This window comes from Ylistrum balloti, unplaced genomic scaffold (genome assembly GCF_031769215.1).
Source record: "Ylistrum balloti isolate Yb309-2 unplaced genomic scaffold, AGI_CSIRO_Ybal_v1 Utg370580, whole genome shotgun sequence".
Classification (NCBI taxonomy): Eukaryota; Metazoa; Mollusca; class Bivalvia; order Pectinida; family Pectinidae; genus Ylistrum; species Ylistrum balloti.
Genome location: NW_026782361.1, coordinates 1759498 through 1775218, shown reverse-complemented (window position 1 = coordinate 1775218; position 15721 = coordinate 1759498). Strand labels below are relative to the sequence as shown.

Below are 15721 nucleotides of genomic sequence, written 5' to 3'. Positions count from 1 at the left end.
TTTTGCCTTTGAATCCAATACTTATACATATTGGACTTACCTACTGTAATTAACGCGGTTAATTACACCCCTACATTTGATCAAAGTATTTATTCTAACTATGCAAATGTAATCAACCATAACAAAAATCGGATTTTAATATTTGATTTATGTGTACAGAAACGTCACTATCCATATTCACTATCTTTAAAAACAGCCTTCGGACATAGTTCTTGTTGTCCAATCGTAAATTATCAAAACAGATGAAGTTGACTGGTCACTGTATGACCATGGCAAGGCAGCCACAATTCCGGATCGATACGAAACATACATCTCTAGACTCCTCTCAAATTCTCCTTCAAAACCTGTACTATACAATACAAATGAGTTGCTGCAGCATACTGTTTCAGGAAATATATATTTACACCGTTTAACTGATTATTCTTAAACTATATTCTATATACTATAAACTATATTCTGTACCGACGCATGTGGTTTTGTATTTCTTTATATATAAAACTTAATAGTGCCAAAAAAGCAGTGGTGTGAAACATGGTACTTCATATAAATCGTAATTCAAAACAAAGCGTATAATGTTGTTGTGGATTCTAGGCAATAGTGGAAGCGTTGGTAATGAAAAGGATGACAGGACAGCAAAAAATGTCCCAAACGGCGCAGGTACAGACTCACACGAAACTGCCATATACGGACCTTACAATAGACATCTCTGGTTCTGTCAGAGGTGATTGGCAGCAACGATGACTACAACAGACAATTTATTTTGAATTCAGGAACTCAAATCACACCTCTTTAAACAGGCAAATCGTATAGAGGGGTTGCTCTTTCTCAGCTGGGAACAAGACATAATTATCTTATCCCTTGTTTCCTTCTATAGAGTGTACTAGGTTGTTATGCATGTGATTCCTTGCTGTCAGTTGAACATTTTTTAATCTATTTTTCAGATTGTTTACAAATTCGTAACAATTATTTCAAGGTCCCAGATCTGAAAAGCCTCTTCATGGAGCTGGATAAGATATTGAATAACGTTAGAGAGCCATATGTTTTATAACTGGACTACCCTATTAATCATTTGTTTTGTTTTTGTTTTTTGTTGTTTTTGTTTTTACTTCTTGCTAATTAGATAAACTTACCACATGCTGTCCTTTTAATTTACCATCAATTTTATCTAACTGTTTTCAAATAAGTTTGTCCAAAACGACCCTGGCTGTCAATGAGTCATATAAATCCAATCAACCAATCAATGGTTAATAACACTTACGCTTTACCCTTAAACTTGTATTTCTTGTTGTACTTACTTTGATACTCGATATAGTGTCTGTTGGTTCCGTTTATATGTGCGTTCGAAAACCTGTTTACTTTCCATTAACTTTTTTTGTAATTTTTTCTTTTGTTCACTAATTTATTGAATTTAGTTTGGATTATGAATATGGTAAGATGTTGGTATTTTCTTGTTTATAGTTGTATTCGTGTAACATTTTACCCTCGATACTAGAACTGTTGGATTTAAATCCATTGATTTTTTTTTTTTTTTTTTTTGTTATGCATTGTATATTATTTTATGCATTTATAATAATAAACTTCATTTATTTTACAACAATTGCGAAGAAAGTTTTTCCAACTTATATAAATCACTCGTGTTGGGTCGGATGGGAGCGCGCAAAGGGTCTTACTGTGGGAGGAAACCGGTGTACCCGGGAAAAAAACACACGTGGTCGGGCACCTTTTCACATCCATTCCGGGAATCGAATCCCGGACGGCTAGGTGAAAGGCGAGTGCGTTACCACTGTGCCACCCGACCCGTTTTTTTTGTTTTGTTGTTTCAATTATTCAGTGTATTTTCTTCAATAAAAAATGATATGGTGTTCGATGTGAATTTATAGCAAGCACAGATCGAGAGATCGGGCCCGCTCGCGACCCAAGTGCTAAACATACCACATGCAGGAAAAATCAAGGTTAGGCTGCGGGACGAAAAATTCTAAACCGAAAATGAAGATTTTGTTTTTATAAAAAATAGCCGCATGCGTGCTTTTCCTCTCAGTCACAATGTATCAAAATAGGCTGTGTTAATCTCATCACTCCTCTTAACCCCTGTATCTTTCATTGGTCAGCGATTAAATTGCCGCGTGCATGACGTGGGTGGGTGAGGGAGGACGTGGGTAGGGGAACGGAGGTTAAAAATCCGTACATACCACGTCCACCTGATTTGTTGAAACAGCTAAAACAGTTATTACAATGGGCTGCATAGAGATGCTGTTTAATTTAGGCCACGGCACGGCTTCTAAACCACACGCCTTTGAAGTGTCCTAGTTACCTGTCGTTGTATAAAATTTTCTAATTTATTCATCAGCCTAAGCCCGTGTATTATTTAAAAAAAAATATGTTGCAACATCAGAACAGAGCGATTTACCAACACAACCATTCCATTTCGAAGTTTCATAAGGTTTCCAATCCAAGATAATAAATAATTTGGCTGATAAAGAATGTCCAGTCAGATTTCTTCGTGATTTAGTTCTTACTGGGGATTAAATTCTGTCAGCGAACTGTGACCCTCCACTACCGAAAAAAACGAATGTCTCGTGGGTTTTCAGGGCGATTGCTATGGTCGTTATCCGACCAAAAATGAGGGGTGGGGGGAGCATCCGTACATATAGTTGTAAAAATGTGTAGTTGAAGTCCCAGTAATGGCGGCCATTACTATAAATATTCTCGTTCACACAGTTGCATGATAACGTTGTTATCATTGAGACAGCGTGTGTAAATGACAAAGGTCTGATTGACTGCGCGATTAGTATCTTTTTCCTAGAAAACCTCCCGATATTGTGCGAAAGATAAGATAGGGAAACCGCACGAATCATCACGGACTAGTTCGGAACACAACAAGTACAGTAACCCACAAAGCAAGAGTCCCCTATACCTTGTTAAATATATCTTCTTGCAAAATATTTGGTCTCATTTGTTTACTATAATGAAATACCTGATACTACCTACACTCGCTATATGTCTTTGTCATAATTCATATCAGACTACGTAATATTACGTGTTTCGTGACGTCATATACAGAACATTCACTTGACGTGGTTAGAATAATATGTAATTTCGGTCACATTTAGATGGTTTAAAAATGGTTTCACATGATTGGTTATAGGTAAAGAGAGATAACTCTAGTTATAGGTAAAGAGAGATAACTCTACTTAACAAAGTAAAATGCGACTTGATCTTAACTTCGTAAAATAGTACTTCATTTAATATCTTTGTTATCGTTATCATTGTTGTAATGTATTGGATCAATAATGATAATCCGGTCCGCAATCCGGATCCTTCTCTGATATTTCTGTGTATTACGTCACTGGTTTTTGTTACACATTAAAAAAAGTTGTTGGAATCAGAAGTCATGCTTCTTTGATGTTCCTGCGGGCAAACATCCGTGCTTTCCTGCTAACCCCTGATCGGTACACTTCAATTGTTCTTCTTAGTTTTATACAAACATATATATCCAAAAATATTGCCTCATTCCAGAAAAAAACGTATGACAGGCCTGTAAGAATCCCCGATAGTCTAGGAAGACCGAAATAGTGGTTCTGCCGAGTATGCCCATTGGTGTTTCGCGCGCTTAAACGACAGCCATTGGCTATGACATTATATGCATCTATGTAAATATAGATTCATGTCATATTGGATCTTTTACCAACGAGAGTGCCTAACACGTAGGTCTAGGAAGTGACAAGTAAGAGGACATTGTAATACTTGGCCCGTTTAAATATCAGAATTGTTTAGGAATACTTATACGATGTAACATTTTTTCGTCGTCAGTATCTCCTTCATGGGATTTTAAAATAAACTGTCCTGTACATACCATTTATGACATATATGTAGTAGCAAACTAGCCAAATGATACTTCTAAGTGTTAAATAAAAGTGACTTTTATCAGAAGACCTATACGATTTTGTAACAGAGAACATGTACTATCATTGTCTCTCAACATGCTCATTATATATTCAAGTATGCGCCCTTGAATATTTATATTGTGTGCATTAACAGACGAATCTAGTCTCTGTGATCAGAAAATCTGAAAAACTAATCCGCAGAATTTTAAGAATAAAGATGCACTGCTGGCATAAGGAGTAATACATCCATCTCCTTTATATATAACACAGCCACTCCTTTTTAGATAACTATTTCACCCTAATTGGTACTTCATTTATCTTCGTATTGATCTCTATTGCACACGGTGTATCCCAGCCCTTGTATGCTTTCTACCTCTAAATCCGTCCACAATTATATTAAGGTTCCATAACCTGTGAGCTGGCATTCCAATTAGGAAAGCACCGGTAAGTCATTTTCTCTCTCTCTGCTTTGGATGATTGATAACAATAGTTATTCGAATTTCGAGGTGTAGGAGTCGTTTCTTAATGATTGCCCCTACTCCATACAAAACATTATATGTGTGCTTGTGAGTCCTCTTTCTCAAACCGCCATGACGTTGATGCAGACAGAACACCTTCAAGGAAATTGTCTTTTTCTATAGCAAAATAAAATACCTGTATCAATGCAATACTTAACGGTTTTGTTTCCGTTGTTAAAAATGTCACGAGCATGGCGTCGTTAAAATGTCACGAGACAAGTTGTTTCGCTGGTAACTCGTCAGCTTCCATAGAATTTGCTATGAAATACCTAACAAAAAAGTACAATGCTTTGTTTTACTTGCCTCTGTTCAAAAACCAACTTATCCTACTAGATGACATATTAGATATATATGTAAACAGAAACCGAAATCAAGGTCACACTTCAGTTTACCTTTACTGTCAGGTAATATGCTTACGGATGTCTACGTTATTTATGATATACAATACGATATAAATGTGAATTTACGTCATTTGAGAGTTCTGAATGTTACTGATATAAGTGAGATTAGCAGAGTTCTTTCGATTTCTTGAACATTATGTATAAGTTTTGGATGGCCAGCAATCGACCTAACTAACATGGCGGTACCCTCGTGTGTGTGTGACGGACTTTGTGTCGACTTTAATTGCAAAATTTTAAAATATTTATGGAACAACATGTTACATCATGACTGATAAAGTAATTATTATAACAAAAATATCAATATATAAGGCTATCGCGAGTTTGATCCACTGAAACCTTTAGAGTGCCATATTCCTCAAGTGAATACGTGGTAAATAAATATCTATAGTACATCACAAGAAATTAAAACGCGATGTTTAACAGCATAAACTTATGTGATAGAGCGTAGCTTCTTCATATCTGGGCTTTAACTGTTGTTGGTAGGGTATTCACGCATGCCCAGAAACAAAGAGCATGATCCGTGTTTCCGTCATAGTAGACTGCATTGTGTGGTAGCTATGTGACAATATCTATATATATTCATACCTACAATAACACATGCTCCATCACTGAAATATAATTAATATTTTCCCTCGATATATGATCTGGCTTACCTGACTTCAACAAAATAGTATTGTTTATACAGAAATTAACTACGGTTGTTCTGCTTTCTTTTGTATTTTTTGTTTTTGTTTTTATTTGTTTGTTTGTTTTGTATTTTTTGTTTTTTTGTTTGTTTGTTTGTTGGGGTTTTTTGTTTTGTCTATAAACAAAGAAATCATACGGAAGCCGCCTCACAACTCATTTCTGTCATTATAGGACCTGCAGCCGAAAATTTCCAAAAATCTTACAGTCACCAACCCTACCAAGAAGCTAATTGAGAATTTAATATATCCCGAACAGATGAATAAAGATAATTACCTGGGTGGAACAATAGATCTTGGCATAAAATCCAACATCTATGTCTGAAGATGTGTTTCCAAGGATTTTAGGAGTCATTGTGAGAACTCTCATATACCTGTACAAAACACTATTTTCAACGCTGTATAAAGCAGTTTAGAATATGCCTCTTCATCTTCATCAACGATATAACACAGATTTTTTTCAATACAAAGACTTACGGTACGTTCCACAACTATGAAGAAAAATAGACCACACAGAGCTGCCATCACCAGAATACATGAGAGGGCGTAACGACATGGTTCAATTCTAAATATATAGACTTGGCCTTGACCAATAAAACAAGAACATGAAGAAACCATGTGAAACATTTCAGATAAGAGTGACCTGCAGGGACAGCAGGATCCAATTCCGTAACAAGGATATATGGAACTCTCCTCCCGAAGAGGAAGTAAAATGCAACATTTACATCTTTAAATCGCCACTAAGGTGTTACAGATAATATTAGTTAGGAAGGTCTCAATTGTCACGGTATGCAAACTGTCAATTTTTTAACTACACCAGTCTGAATAATCTCGGATCATTTTCTTTAGTTCGGTAACCATCATAACTTACCTTAGTGTATAAAAGAATATAAAGTCGAAAAGTCTTGTGCATTAATTCACGTACATTGTATACCGCAGTGCCAACTCGTTTCACACTGCCATTTGACTGGAGCAGTCATCGGAATGTTACACACGATTTTCTAACTGATTCCGATATAAATTTATAATTGTTACAGCTAGGATAACAATATAATTTAGAGGTCTGTAATGTATGGACTGTATACCGTGACGTATATCTTACTTCAATGACAATTAATAATGTGTTACTATACCCTAACGTCCTATTGAAATACCATTTAGATAGGAAGTTTTTTGTATATGGTCGGGTATAGATACACAGACAGAGGGCAGATCAGGCTTTATATGTCTTTGTTCAAGGCGTCTTTGTTGTTAATGTTTTTACAATGGAATAACAGCTTATATCGTATTAGGAGTGTGTAATCAGTATTGTAATATGATCGGTGACCAAACGTGCACAACGAACAAATAGGACCCGAATATTAGCAGCAACTTAAACTTTTTAGAGAATCAGTACCTAAACGTGAGTATTGCGGAGGGGATGTTTATTTTACAAGAGCTAGATGAACAAGTTTATATCACTTAAATACGATCGAGAATAATCTGAGTCAGTGAGTAATTATCTCGTTTCTGTAGTGCACTAATCGTGTTGCGCTGTGGCATAGACTGTTTGGTATGCTCCCGGATAGAAAGATTGGGGATATGTTGTTTTTGTGCTGTTTGTTTGTCTGTTGTCAACTGTATCCTTGCCAATAACTACTGCACCGTAAGAGATAAGGTTTTCTATTTATCATATGTGTTCCTTATGACAAGACTTTTCCGGAGGTACCAAAATATTTGACCATGTTATCTTGACCGTGACCTTTGACCTACATTTGGAAAACTTAAACATTGGCCTTAACTATTGCACTGAAAGACATCAGTGTTTCACAACGTGTGCATGCAATTAGCACATGCCTTACACAGTACAGTTTTAATGTCACACTTAAGATTTTTGTTGCAACTGGGGGTATATAGTGTTTTATAAATACATCTTGTTTGTAATCTGTTATCAGAGCTATAATTCCTTTGCCAAAGTACAGACATGAGTATGGGCTGATAATATGTGTTTCTAACCAGCTGTTCAGGATAATAAACCTCACTACCATTTATACCATATATGGTATCTAATCCAACGTGTTACCTAACTATGCATTGAAAATAATTAGTAACGTAGAAAGTCATTCTACGAGTAAAGTCATTATATAGATCAATTAATATCTGCCAGTGTGACGTCAGTGAATACTGTATATACTTATCATTTATATTCTGTTTTGAAAAGAATTGTAAATAGTCAATTTGTCTGTATGCCTACGGGTATAAATTCCAAACCCTTTTCTTCATGTTAACATTGTAAGAAATAGTTTTTTTTTCTGAAACAAATGTCTTTTCTTCTTGGCTGATGTTTGTTTAAATCACAGGTAGGAAATTCACGAAATCTGCTTATTAAACAAAATTGATCTCAATTGTCCTACTGACTTCTCAATTGTCCTACTGACTTCTCAATTGTCCTACTGACTTCCGTATTGCAAAGTTCCATTTTCTATCCACTTTAGATTGTCGCTAATGAAGGAAGCGTTGCTGCAGACGTTTACAATCTTACTGATGGTATGTATCATTGTGGCCATCATCCTTTACCGGCAGGGGGAGTTTGAGCTCCGTTACATCTTCTTAGCAGGAAATCCGCCAGGAAATTTAGGAAGAACATCGTCAGTTTTACGCAAAACCCAAGCAATTCCTCTGAAAGATTCACTTTCTAAAAGCTATCAAGCATCAATCATAAAGTGCAAAAGTTTAAACCCTGAAGATTGTAAGATAAAAGACGGTCCTTTCGAATACCGTCAACTTTCAATCAATGTGTCCAAACGTTCTTCAAAACAAAATGACAAAGACAGGTTGACTCATATTGTCCAGTTGAATGTGTCTGCTTCAATTTCGCAAGAATGGAAACAACCTGTTATCAAAACAAGTGACGGTCTGAATCTTAACACAAGCGACGGGGATGTTGTCAGTAATAGTACCGACTGGGAGCAAACTAAACATTTTGGTGACGAAACTACTTCTACTATAGGCTTGAAATCAAAACAAATACAGGCCAGCCTAGCGAATATGTCCCATGACTCCAAATTTACAGCGGAACCATACCAATCCCAAGGAAAAGAGAGTGATGTGACAACCTCAAACGATTTAAAAACGGAAAATCAGTTCAATGTCGACTTAAATATTTGGGGAAATGATACCATGGGATTACAATCAGATGGCTCGAATGGATATCTGGTTTACGACTGCAGCAAATCTCACAAGGAGAACTGTGGCGGATGGTCGGACCGTCTCTCGGGAATCCTCTCAACGCTTGTTCTCTCTACTCTCACTAACAGGACATTCAAGATCAATTTCGATAGTCCCTGTGTACTCTCGGAGTACCTCAGACCAAACCTGTACGACTGGACAATTGGACATTCGGATTTCGAGAATAAATCTACATCATATCATGTTCTTACAAACAGTCGTTATCATAAGATGGGAAAAGAGCTGACTCCGAAAGGATTGTACAAATATTTTCAAAGTGACGTTGCTTATATTCGTATGAACTGGGACCTCACTAGACAGTTTAGGAAATATCCAAACATACAGAAATATGCTGCTTGGATAACAGAACTACACTTTTCGGATATATATTTCAAGCTTTTTAATACTTTATTCAAACCTTCACAAGAAATAGTTCAAGACTTGACTAATATACGGAAAAATGCTACAAGAAGCAAAACCGCTTGTGCCCATTTGAGGATAGGAGGCAACCCAAGTATGAGAAATGACCGTCCAAGAAGTGATAAGAACCGCCTAAAGGTAGTGTGGTCTCTTCTTGACAAATTAGACACGAATATTTACAATATATTCATAGCAACAGACGATGATTCGGTCAGAAAAATGTCACGGGAGAGATATAAGCATAATTTCATCGACATCCAAGGAAGTATCATGCATATCGACCAGTCGAGCTATCGGCGAGGAGATGTTTGTGAAGGTTTTAGGAAACAGTTGTTGGACTTTTTGTTCCTGACATCATGTGATATTCTATTACTGTCAAACAGTGGGTTCGGGATGATGGCAGCTTATCTCCGAACTCACAAGACTGGGCTTTACTGCTGGACAGACAGTGGAATTGTCCCCTGCTCGAGATATACCGTGCACGACTTCTACCCCCTCCCCATTCTCGCACCAGAATGATCCTGTGTTTAAAGTGTCTATGTGAAAGCTGAACGTTTGCGTGACATGGAATTAGACAGTAGATCAACGTAATGTATTTATGTGAGAATGGCGTTTGTGAATAACTGATCGTTTGATGGATTTGTACATTCTAGTACAGTTTAGTTAGTCATATAGTTGACTTCAGCCTTGCTCAAATCCAAAGATCATTTATGACCGCAAAGTCAGCTTGTGACGAAAGTGAAAGGATATGACGAGTCGGCAGCTTAATTAATTTGTACTAATATAAAGCGAGATAAATCGAGTCCCTAATTAACGAAATAATATATTCAGAAACACTTTGTTTGATACACGCAAATATCAGAAGCTTAAAGACATGTGTCAGTGTGGTAACCTTTGTTTGTTATAATTTAGCTGTCTTACAGAAACTTTTGGCAAAGTAAACTTATCTGGCAATTACAAAGTATGAGCATGGAAACTTACAGAAAAGGATGTTCTTATTATAGAATGATAGAACTCTGATATATTATCTTACTTAAGTTCCAATGTGAAGAAATTTTCTCCTGATGTTTAACATCTAGGACGGTCTGCACTCAACCGAAAATTTCGGTCTCTAAAATGATAATTCAGTGTCAATATTCACATTTATCATGCTGATTTTTATACATTTTCATTGACTATGCTCATCTTAGATATAGAAAAATGTAAATATCAATAACATCATAATAAATGTTAATATTAACATTAACTATTATTTTGGAGACAGAAAGTTTTGGTCTAGGTCGGTACATCAAATCCGCAGGTAACATAACAGATACAATAACACGAGTACTGCAGGTATGTACATCAAAGAAGAACCGTTGCCAGTGTGAATTGTCCTTTGGTTTTGTTTGTTTTTCTTCATGCTGGCTCTTCAAAGTTGACAAAATTTAGAAGAAAATTTCAATTTAAATGGCAGTGCGTAACAGTAACTAAATTAGCTAATATCCCTGGTCTTAAGAATGGTCACGTTACCTATCATAGCACACCATTGTTATAGTGAACGAAATTTGCCCTTAGTTTAAGAAGTGGTCATGTTGGAATAGCTCAATGGTGTTCCTGATGATAGGGCCAATGATAAATACATGTCTTCTAGATGCAGGTTGTCGGATCGATATGAAGAATATTATGAAAAGTGAGAGTAAAACACAGACAACTGATTCATATTATCATACGTAACTTTATTGCTCAGCAATATAGACACATAAACCTTATAGAGATGTAAACATCTGCTGGTTACATTGCTTCTCTGGCAGCTATATTATAAATAGTAACATTTACACAAAGGTCAACATAAGGTCACCCTGAGGTCAATCTCAAGTTAACCTTTCTATAGATATATTACTTTAACTAAGCATTAAAGAATATCAAAGGGAGATATAAAATTTGTTTCACCTATGACTATCCTTTATTTTAAATCATTCAAATGGCAGTAGAATTATCAAATTTTGTTTGGTAGAATTTACCATTTAAATCTGAACCTTGTAATATAAGAGCTTTGAATTTATTGTGGGTAACAACATGTGTCCTGTTTTGATTTGAAATTTACTGTTTCCTATTACTAACAACACTAAGAATATAACAACAATTTATCAAATACAAGCATATTTGAAATGAAAACTACATCTGTTGTGATATTGAATACAATTAAAGTTATCTCCCTTTGAGCCAGATATCTACATTTTTGAATTGACGTATGTAAGAATCTGTTTATAAGTAAGAATAAGAAATGAAAATGATGACATGGTGTTACAAAGAATCCTGATCTTTTCTGGACACGCAGATCTTACTGAATATCCTAATAAAGATGCATGTTTTATAAGGCAACGATTAAATAAAGGCACTTTCTAGTACAAATGTAGACAGTGTTACATATACAAATATATATATAAGATCAAAAACTGATACACGGCAACAGTGATGATCTATTTCTCAAATAAATTAACCCAGCATAATGTAGCAGAGTCACTTTTTATTTGTCGTTAAGTTATATTAAAATATATTTCAATATGTACAATTCATTTCATCATTTTCTCTTCTTTTTATCAAGACATCACAGACTTTCCTTATTATAGCTCCAATAATATATTTTTAACCTCCAATTATGAAGAGTTACTATCAGGAAGATACAAATTATGTCCTGTTTCAAAAACTGTAATTATCCCTTTTTTTGATGAACATTTTTTGGTCATATACATCTTTGAAATCACATAAACATTTGAACTAATTAGGTTGACATCAATGAACAATGAGGTTTTTAAGAGAATCTAGACAAACTATGAAACACCTCCAACCTCGTACAAACGTACAATTTACTGTTGGTCACCTATAGAGTCTAACCAAAATAAATAAGACGAAAGATCATCTTGAAACAGAAAATTAATATAATGATTTTTATAACAAATGAATAGCTTTCAATTATCAATGTAAATCCTAAAACATTTCTCATTTACCTGATAATGACAAGTTCAGACTATTTCATATTGAATCCAAATTTTGTACCACAGATATTATTACATAATTATCTTTAACTGAAATTTAATACATAAACAAAAATTACTTATTCTACTTCAGAAAGTATAAATTGGCATAGCAACCAAAAAAAACTTTTCTGCTTGAACTTAGTTAATGCAGATATACAAGGAAAATGCATTTGACAACAAACTTTTCATTAATTTTTACAAATTGTATTAAATGTCTCAATTTATTAGACATTGAAGTCCCATCGCATCACTTAATAATTTTAACACAACATACAAGCACATCACCATGACTTCTCAAACGTAACATATTCAAACAAAAACATGGAGGAAATGTAGAACAAAAATAAACTAAAAAGAACCAGCACTTTTTTATAAAGAGATCTGAGAGTAACATTTAAAGAAAGAAGGAGTTACCTCCCGCGTAAAGTACTTTTTCCTTTGAAATATTTTTATAAAAGTTGCCTCCCCTTAATCACATTAAACACTGATACAATGGCGTGGTACTGGACGGTTCCCTCTTCTTATAATATGTAGTTCGATTTTTTTTTATTTTGTGAAAGGCTGAAAATTCAAAACAAAAACAAAAAAAATGAAAAAAAAAGTTTAAACCTACAAATGAATGTTCACACTGGGTGCTATAAAGCCGCTGCCTGTGATATCACATGTTTTAATTCATACACAGCATGAGACACGTCTGTAACTCTGTCAACCATGTCCTGTACTGCTGGAACAGATGGGTACTGAAGGGCAGCAGTCTTGGTCGTTGTGACTGCTGCTTTCAGACAGTTACATAAATGATTTGCACAATGCATGATCTTGTTTTTGATCTCATTATTCATGAGATTTTTGTGAAGACTGTCTCCTATGTACACGAGCTTGTGAGCGGACACCACCACAAACTTACTATGTGATATGAACACTTTTGGACCTTGGCATTTTTCTATACATGCAAAGAAAGCATCAACAGCATTCATGAGAAGCGTTGAATGTGTTTCCAATTGTCCAGAATAAAAGAAAAGCACCTGTTTATCATTAGGGTCCAATATAATAGTTGGTGTCACTGTCTGTGTCATTTTTGGACTTTCATATCGTATATTAACCGGTCCTACCATTCTTTCTTTATCAGAATCTGGTTGGTCTATATCAGGATTAGTTGGTATTATATGATTATCGGATGATTTTGCATCCATGTTTGTTTTAGCTGATAAGCTAGTGTCTCGCACTGGCATTTCATGAACATCTCCTCTTATTTCTGAACTGGTTTTTCGTTTCATTTGCTCATCAACATCTCTTGCTTCTAAGTGCACATAATCATATTCCTCAACAAGATCCTTTTCTTTGCTTTCATTTTGTTTGTTTTTCAACTCCATTGAAAGTCGTTTGAACTCAGCAGAATATCTTCGGAAATCATCAGAATTTCGCTGAAATTCACCTGACATGCGCTTATCCCCATCCATCAAGCTTTTCTTGTCTGATGGAGTTGGGGGTAGCGGCCGTTCCTTAGGAGGAGGTGGAGGTAGTGGTCTGTGTTGTAAGCTCCCTGGCTTGCCCACAGCTCCTGGTTTTGGTGGCAATACAGGTTTAGGCTGTATTGGAGGTTTGGATTCAGCAGAACAGGTCTCCACAGAGCTAGTTGAGCTTGGTTCCACCACATATCCTGGGATGTCAGATGCTCGCTTAAACAGTAGTGGTGAATTACCGTGAATCAAAGACACAAGTTTTCTAACATCAGCTGTTAGGTCTTTCGACACTGTGGCAATGGTGTTGAGATCATCGTTCTTTGATGCATCCTCGGTTACAAGCGTTGTAAGCTGCCAGTTGCTCTCCTCTAGATTTTTTAGACATCCCTTCACTTTAACCAATGTTTGTTGTAAGGGATGAAGGTGTCTATGTAATTTATTAATGAGTTTACTCTCAGGAAGTCTTGCAGAATTGGCCAAAGTGCCTTGCGCAAATGCTAGAAACTCGTCAAGGGAGTTTTTCACCCCATTTGAAGCCAACTTGATGGCATAGATATTTGGTTCTAGGTTGTTTTTGGTTCTCCAGACACTGCTGACAAAACTTGACAATTTTGTAGTAGCCCTTTGAACATCCTGTTGCAGTTTTACCATAAGGTCCATAGCTGCATCCAAATCTAGTGGCAATTCATCATAAATTGGTATGTCAGAGTTCCGAGAATCAACACTGCATATCGATAGACGTTTGTCATCAATTCCATCAGATGATTCAGACTTTGATGACAGCATAGAATCTCGTGTAACCTGGGGAGGAATATCATAAACACCTGTCGGGTCAACCTTTAGACTCATATCACTAAGGAGAGAACAGCTGTTATCAAGGGTGCTAGTGTCCCCTTTTAACAGAGAACCTGTTTCCCCTTTGGTTTGGAAAGGAAGTCTGCTCCGCACAGGAGCATTACTTGGAGGCACATCATACACATCATCAATATCATGTTCCTTTGGATCGGGTTTATCACAAGAAATGGTTTTAGATGCATCATACAGATTACGAGATTTTTGACGTTCTAATGTCCTGTCTGCATCTGTAGCACTGATGGACTTTGGAGTGTCATAATCGGAGCGCGGCACATCATAGTCCTGCTGATCTGCTGGTTCAGGCATCATTCGTACTTTGGGTGGAGAGTCATATAAGTCAAGCCCAGAATCAGCAGAAGGTTGTTTATTATGATTCAGTGTCATGTGACGCGATTCCTGATGAGAGGGTGGCACATCGTAGAAATCCTGTGGAGAAATGTCCATGCTTGAACGAGCAGAGTCGCACATGCTTGCAGGATCTGAGTTGTGACTATGACTTTTATTTGAAAAGTTGCTACTACTGTAAGTCATCGTTGACTCGTTAGAAAGATGTGACAGATTAGATAGGATGCTTGATCGGTTAGATGAAGGTGCAGGCACATCATACATCTCCCCTCCACTGGGTGGTACATCATACATAGAGCCCTGTGGAGAACTAAAGGACTTATGTGAGGGTGGCGTATCATACAGAGATTGGTCAAAACTGGATGTATTTAGTCCAGACTCATTCCTAGCACTTGGTGGAGTGTCGTAATTGGTTTGTTCATGTAAAGAATGGTTATATGAAGAGTCGTTAAGGTTTCGTGTTGGCGGCACATCATAGTCATTTGTGTTAGTAGTTCGGACATTATCAGACATTCTCCGCGGCAAAGTGACCTGAAATGACAGAAGGAAAGCTATATTAAAATCAATCAAGTTGGACACTATTTTCATTTCTTCAAGAAAATTAAAGCAGCCAGACGGGCACTTTTTTCACTGAAGCTTCACAGTGACAAAGGCTGACTGGTTCATGTTACATAATACAATGACAGCCACGTAATGGCCAGTTGTGATAATAAATTAAACAGCAAATTGAATTATTGATTCAGACACTCTTCTAACTCTGAATGGTGTAGCTCAACTAAAATTTCACATCTCCTGTATATCATTCACTATCAGAAATTATTTGAACAACAACCATATGCTATACATAGCTCCAAGCTCATGAAAGGATATTTGGTGGATTAGGAACAACATAATTTCAAATTTTTCACATAGAAAACAAAAGGAATTT

The 15721-nt window shown here is 36.2% G+C and overlaps 2 protein-coding genes across 4 annotated transcripts in view; one reads left to right on the top strand and one right to left on the bottom strand.

Moving 5' to 3' along the window:
* The first annotated feature begins 7970 nt into the window (after nucleotides 1-7970).
* LOC132556657 (uncharacterized) lies at nucleotides 7971-9632 on the top strand. Its single transcript, XM_060221093.1, has one exon. The coding sequence runs from the start codon at nucleotides 7971-7973 to the stop codon at nucleotides 9630-9632; it is 1662 nt and encodes a 553-aa protein (XP_060077076.1).
* Nucleotides 9633-10810: 1178 nt separating this feature from the next.
* LOC132556589 (breast cancer anti-estrogen resistance protein 1-like) overlaps nucleotides 10811-15721 on the bottom strand; it is a 65141-nt gene continuing 60230 nt past the window's right edge. For all 3 annotated transcript variants that reach the window (XM_060221008.1, XM_060221007.1, XM_060221009.1), the window contains exon 3: nucleotides 10811-15324. In XM_060221008.1, coding sequence (XP_060076991.1) covers nucleotides 12769-15324 — 2556 coding nt within the window. In that variant the 3' untranslated portion in view covers nucleotides 10811-12768. The remainder of the gene's footprint in view (nucleotides 15325-15721) is intronic.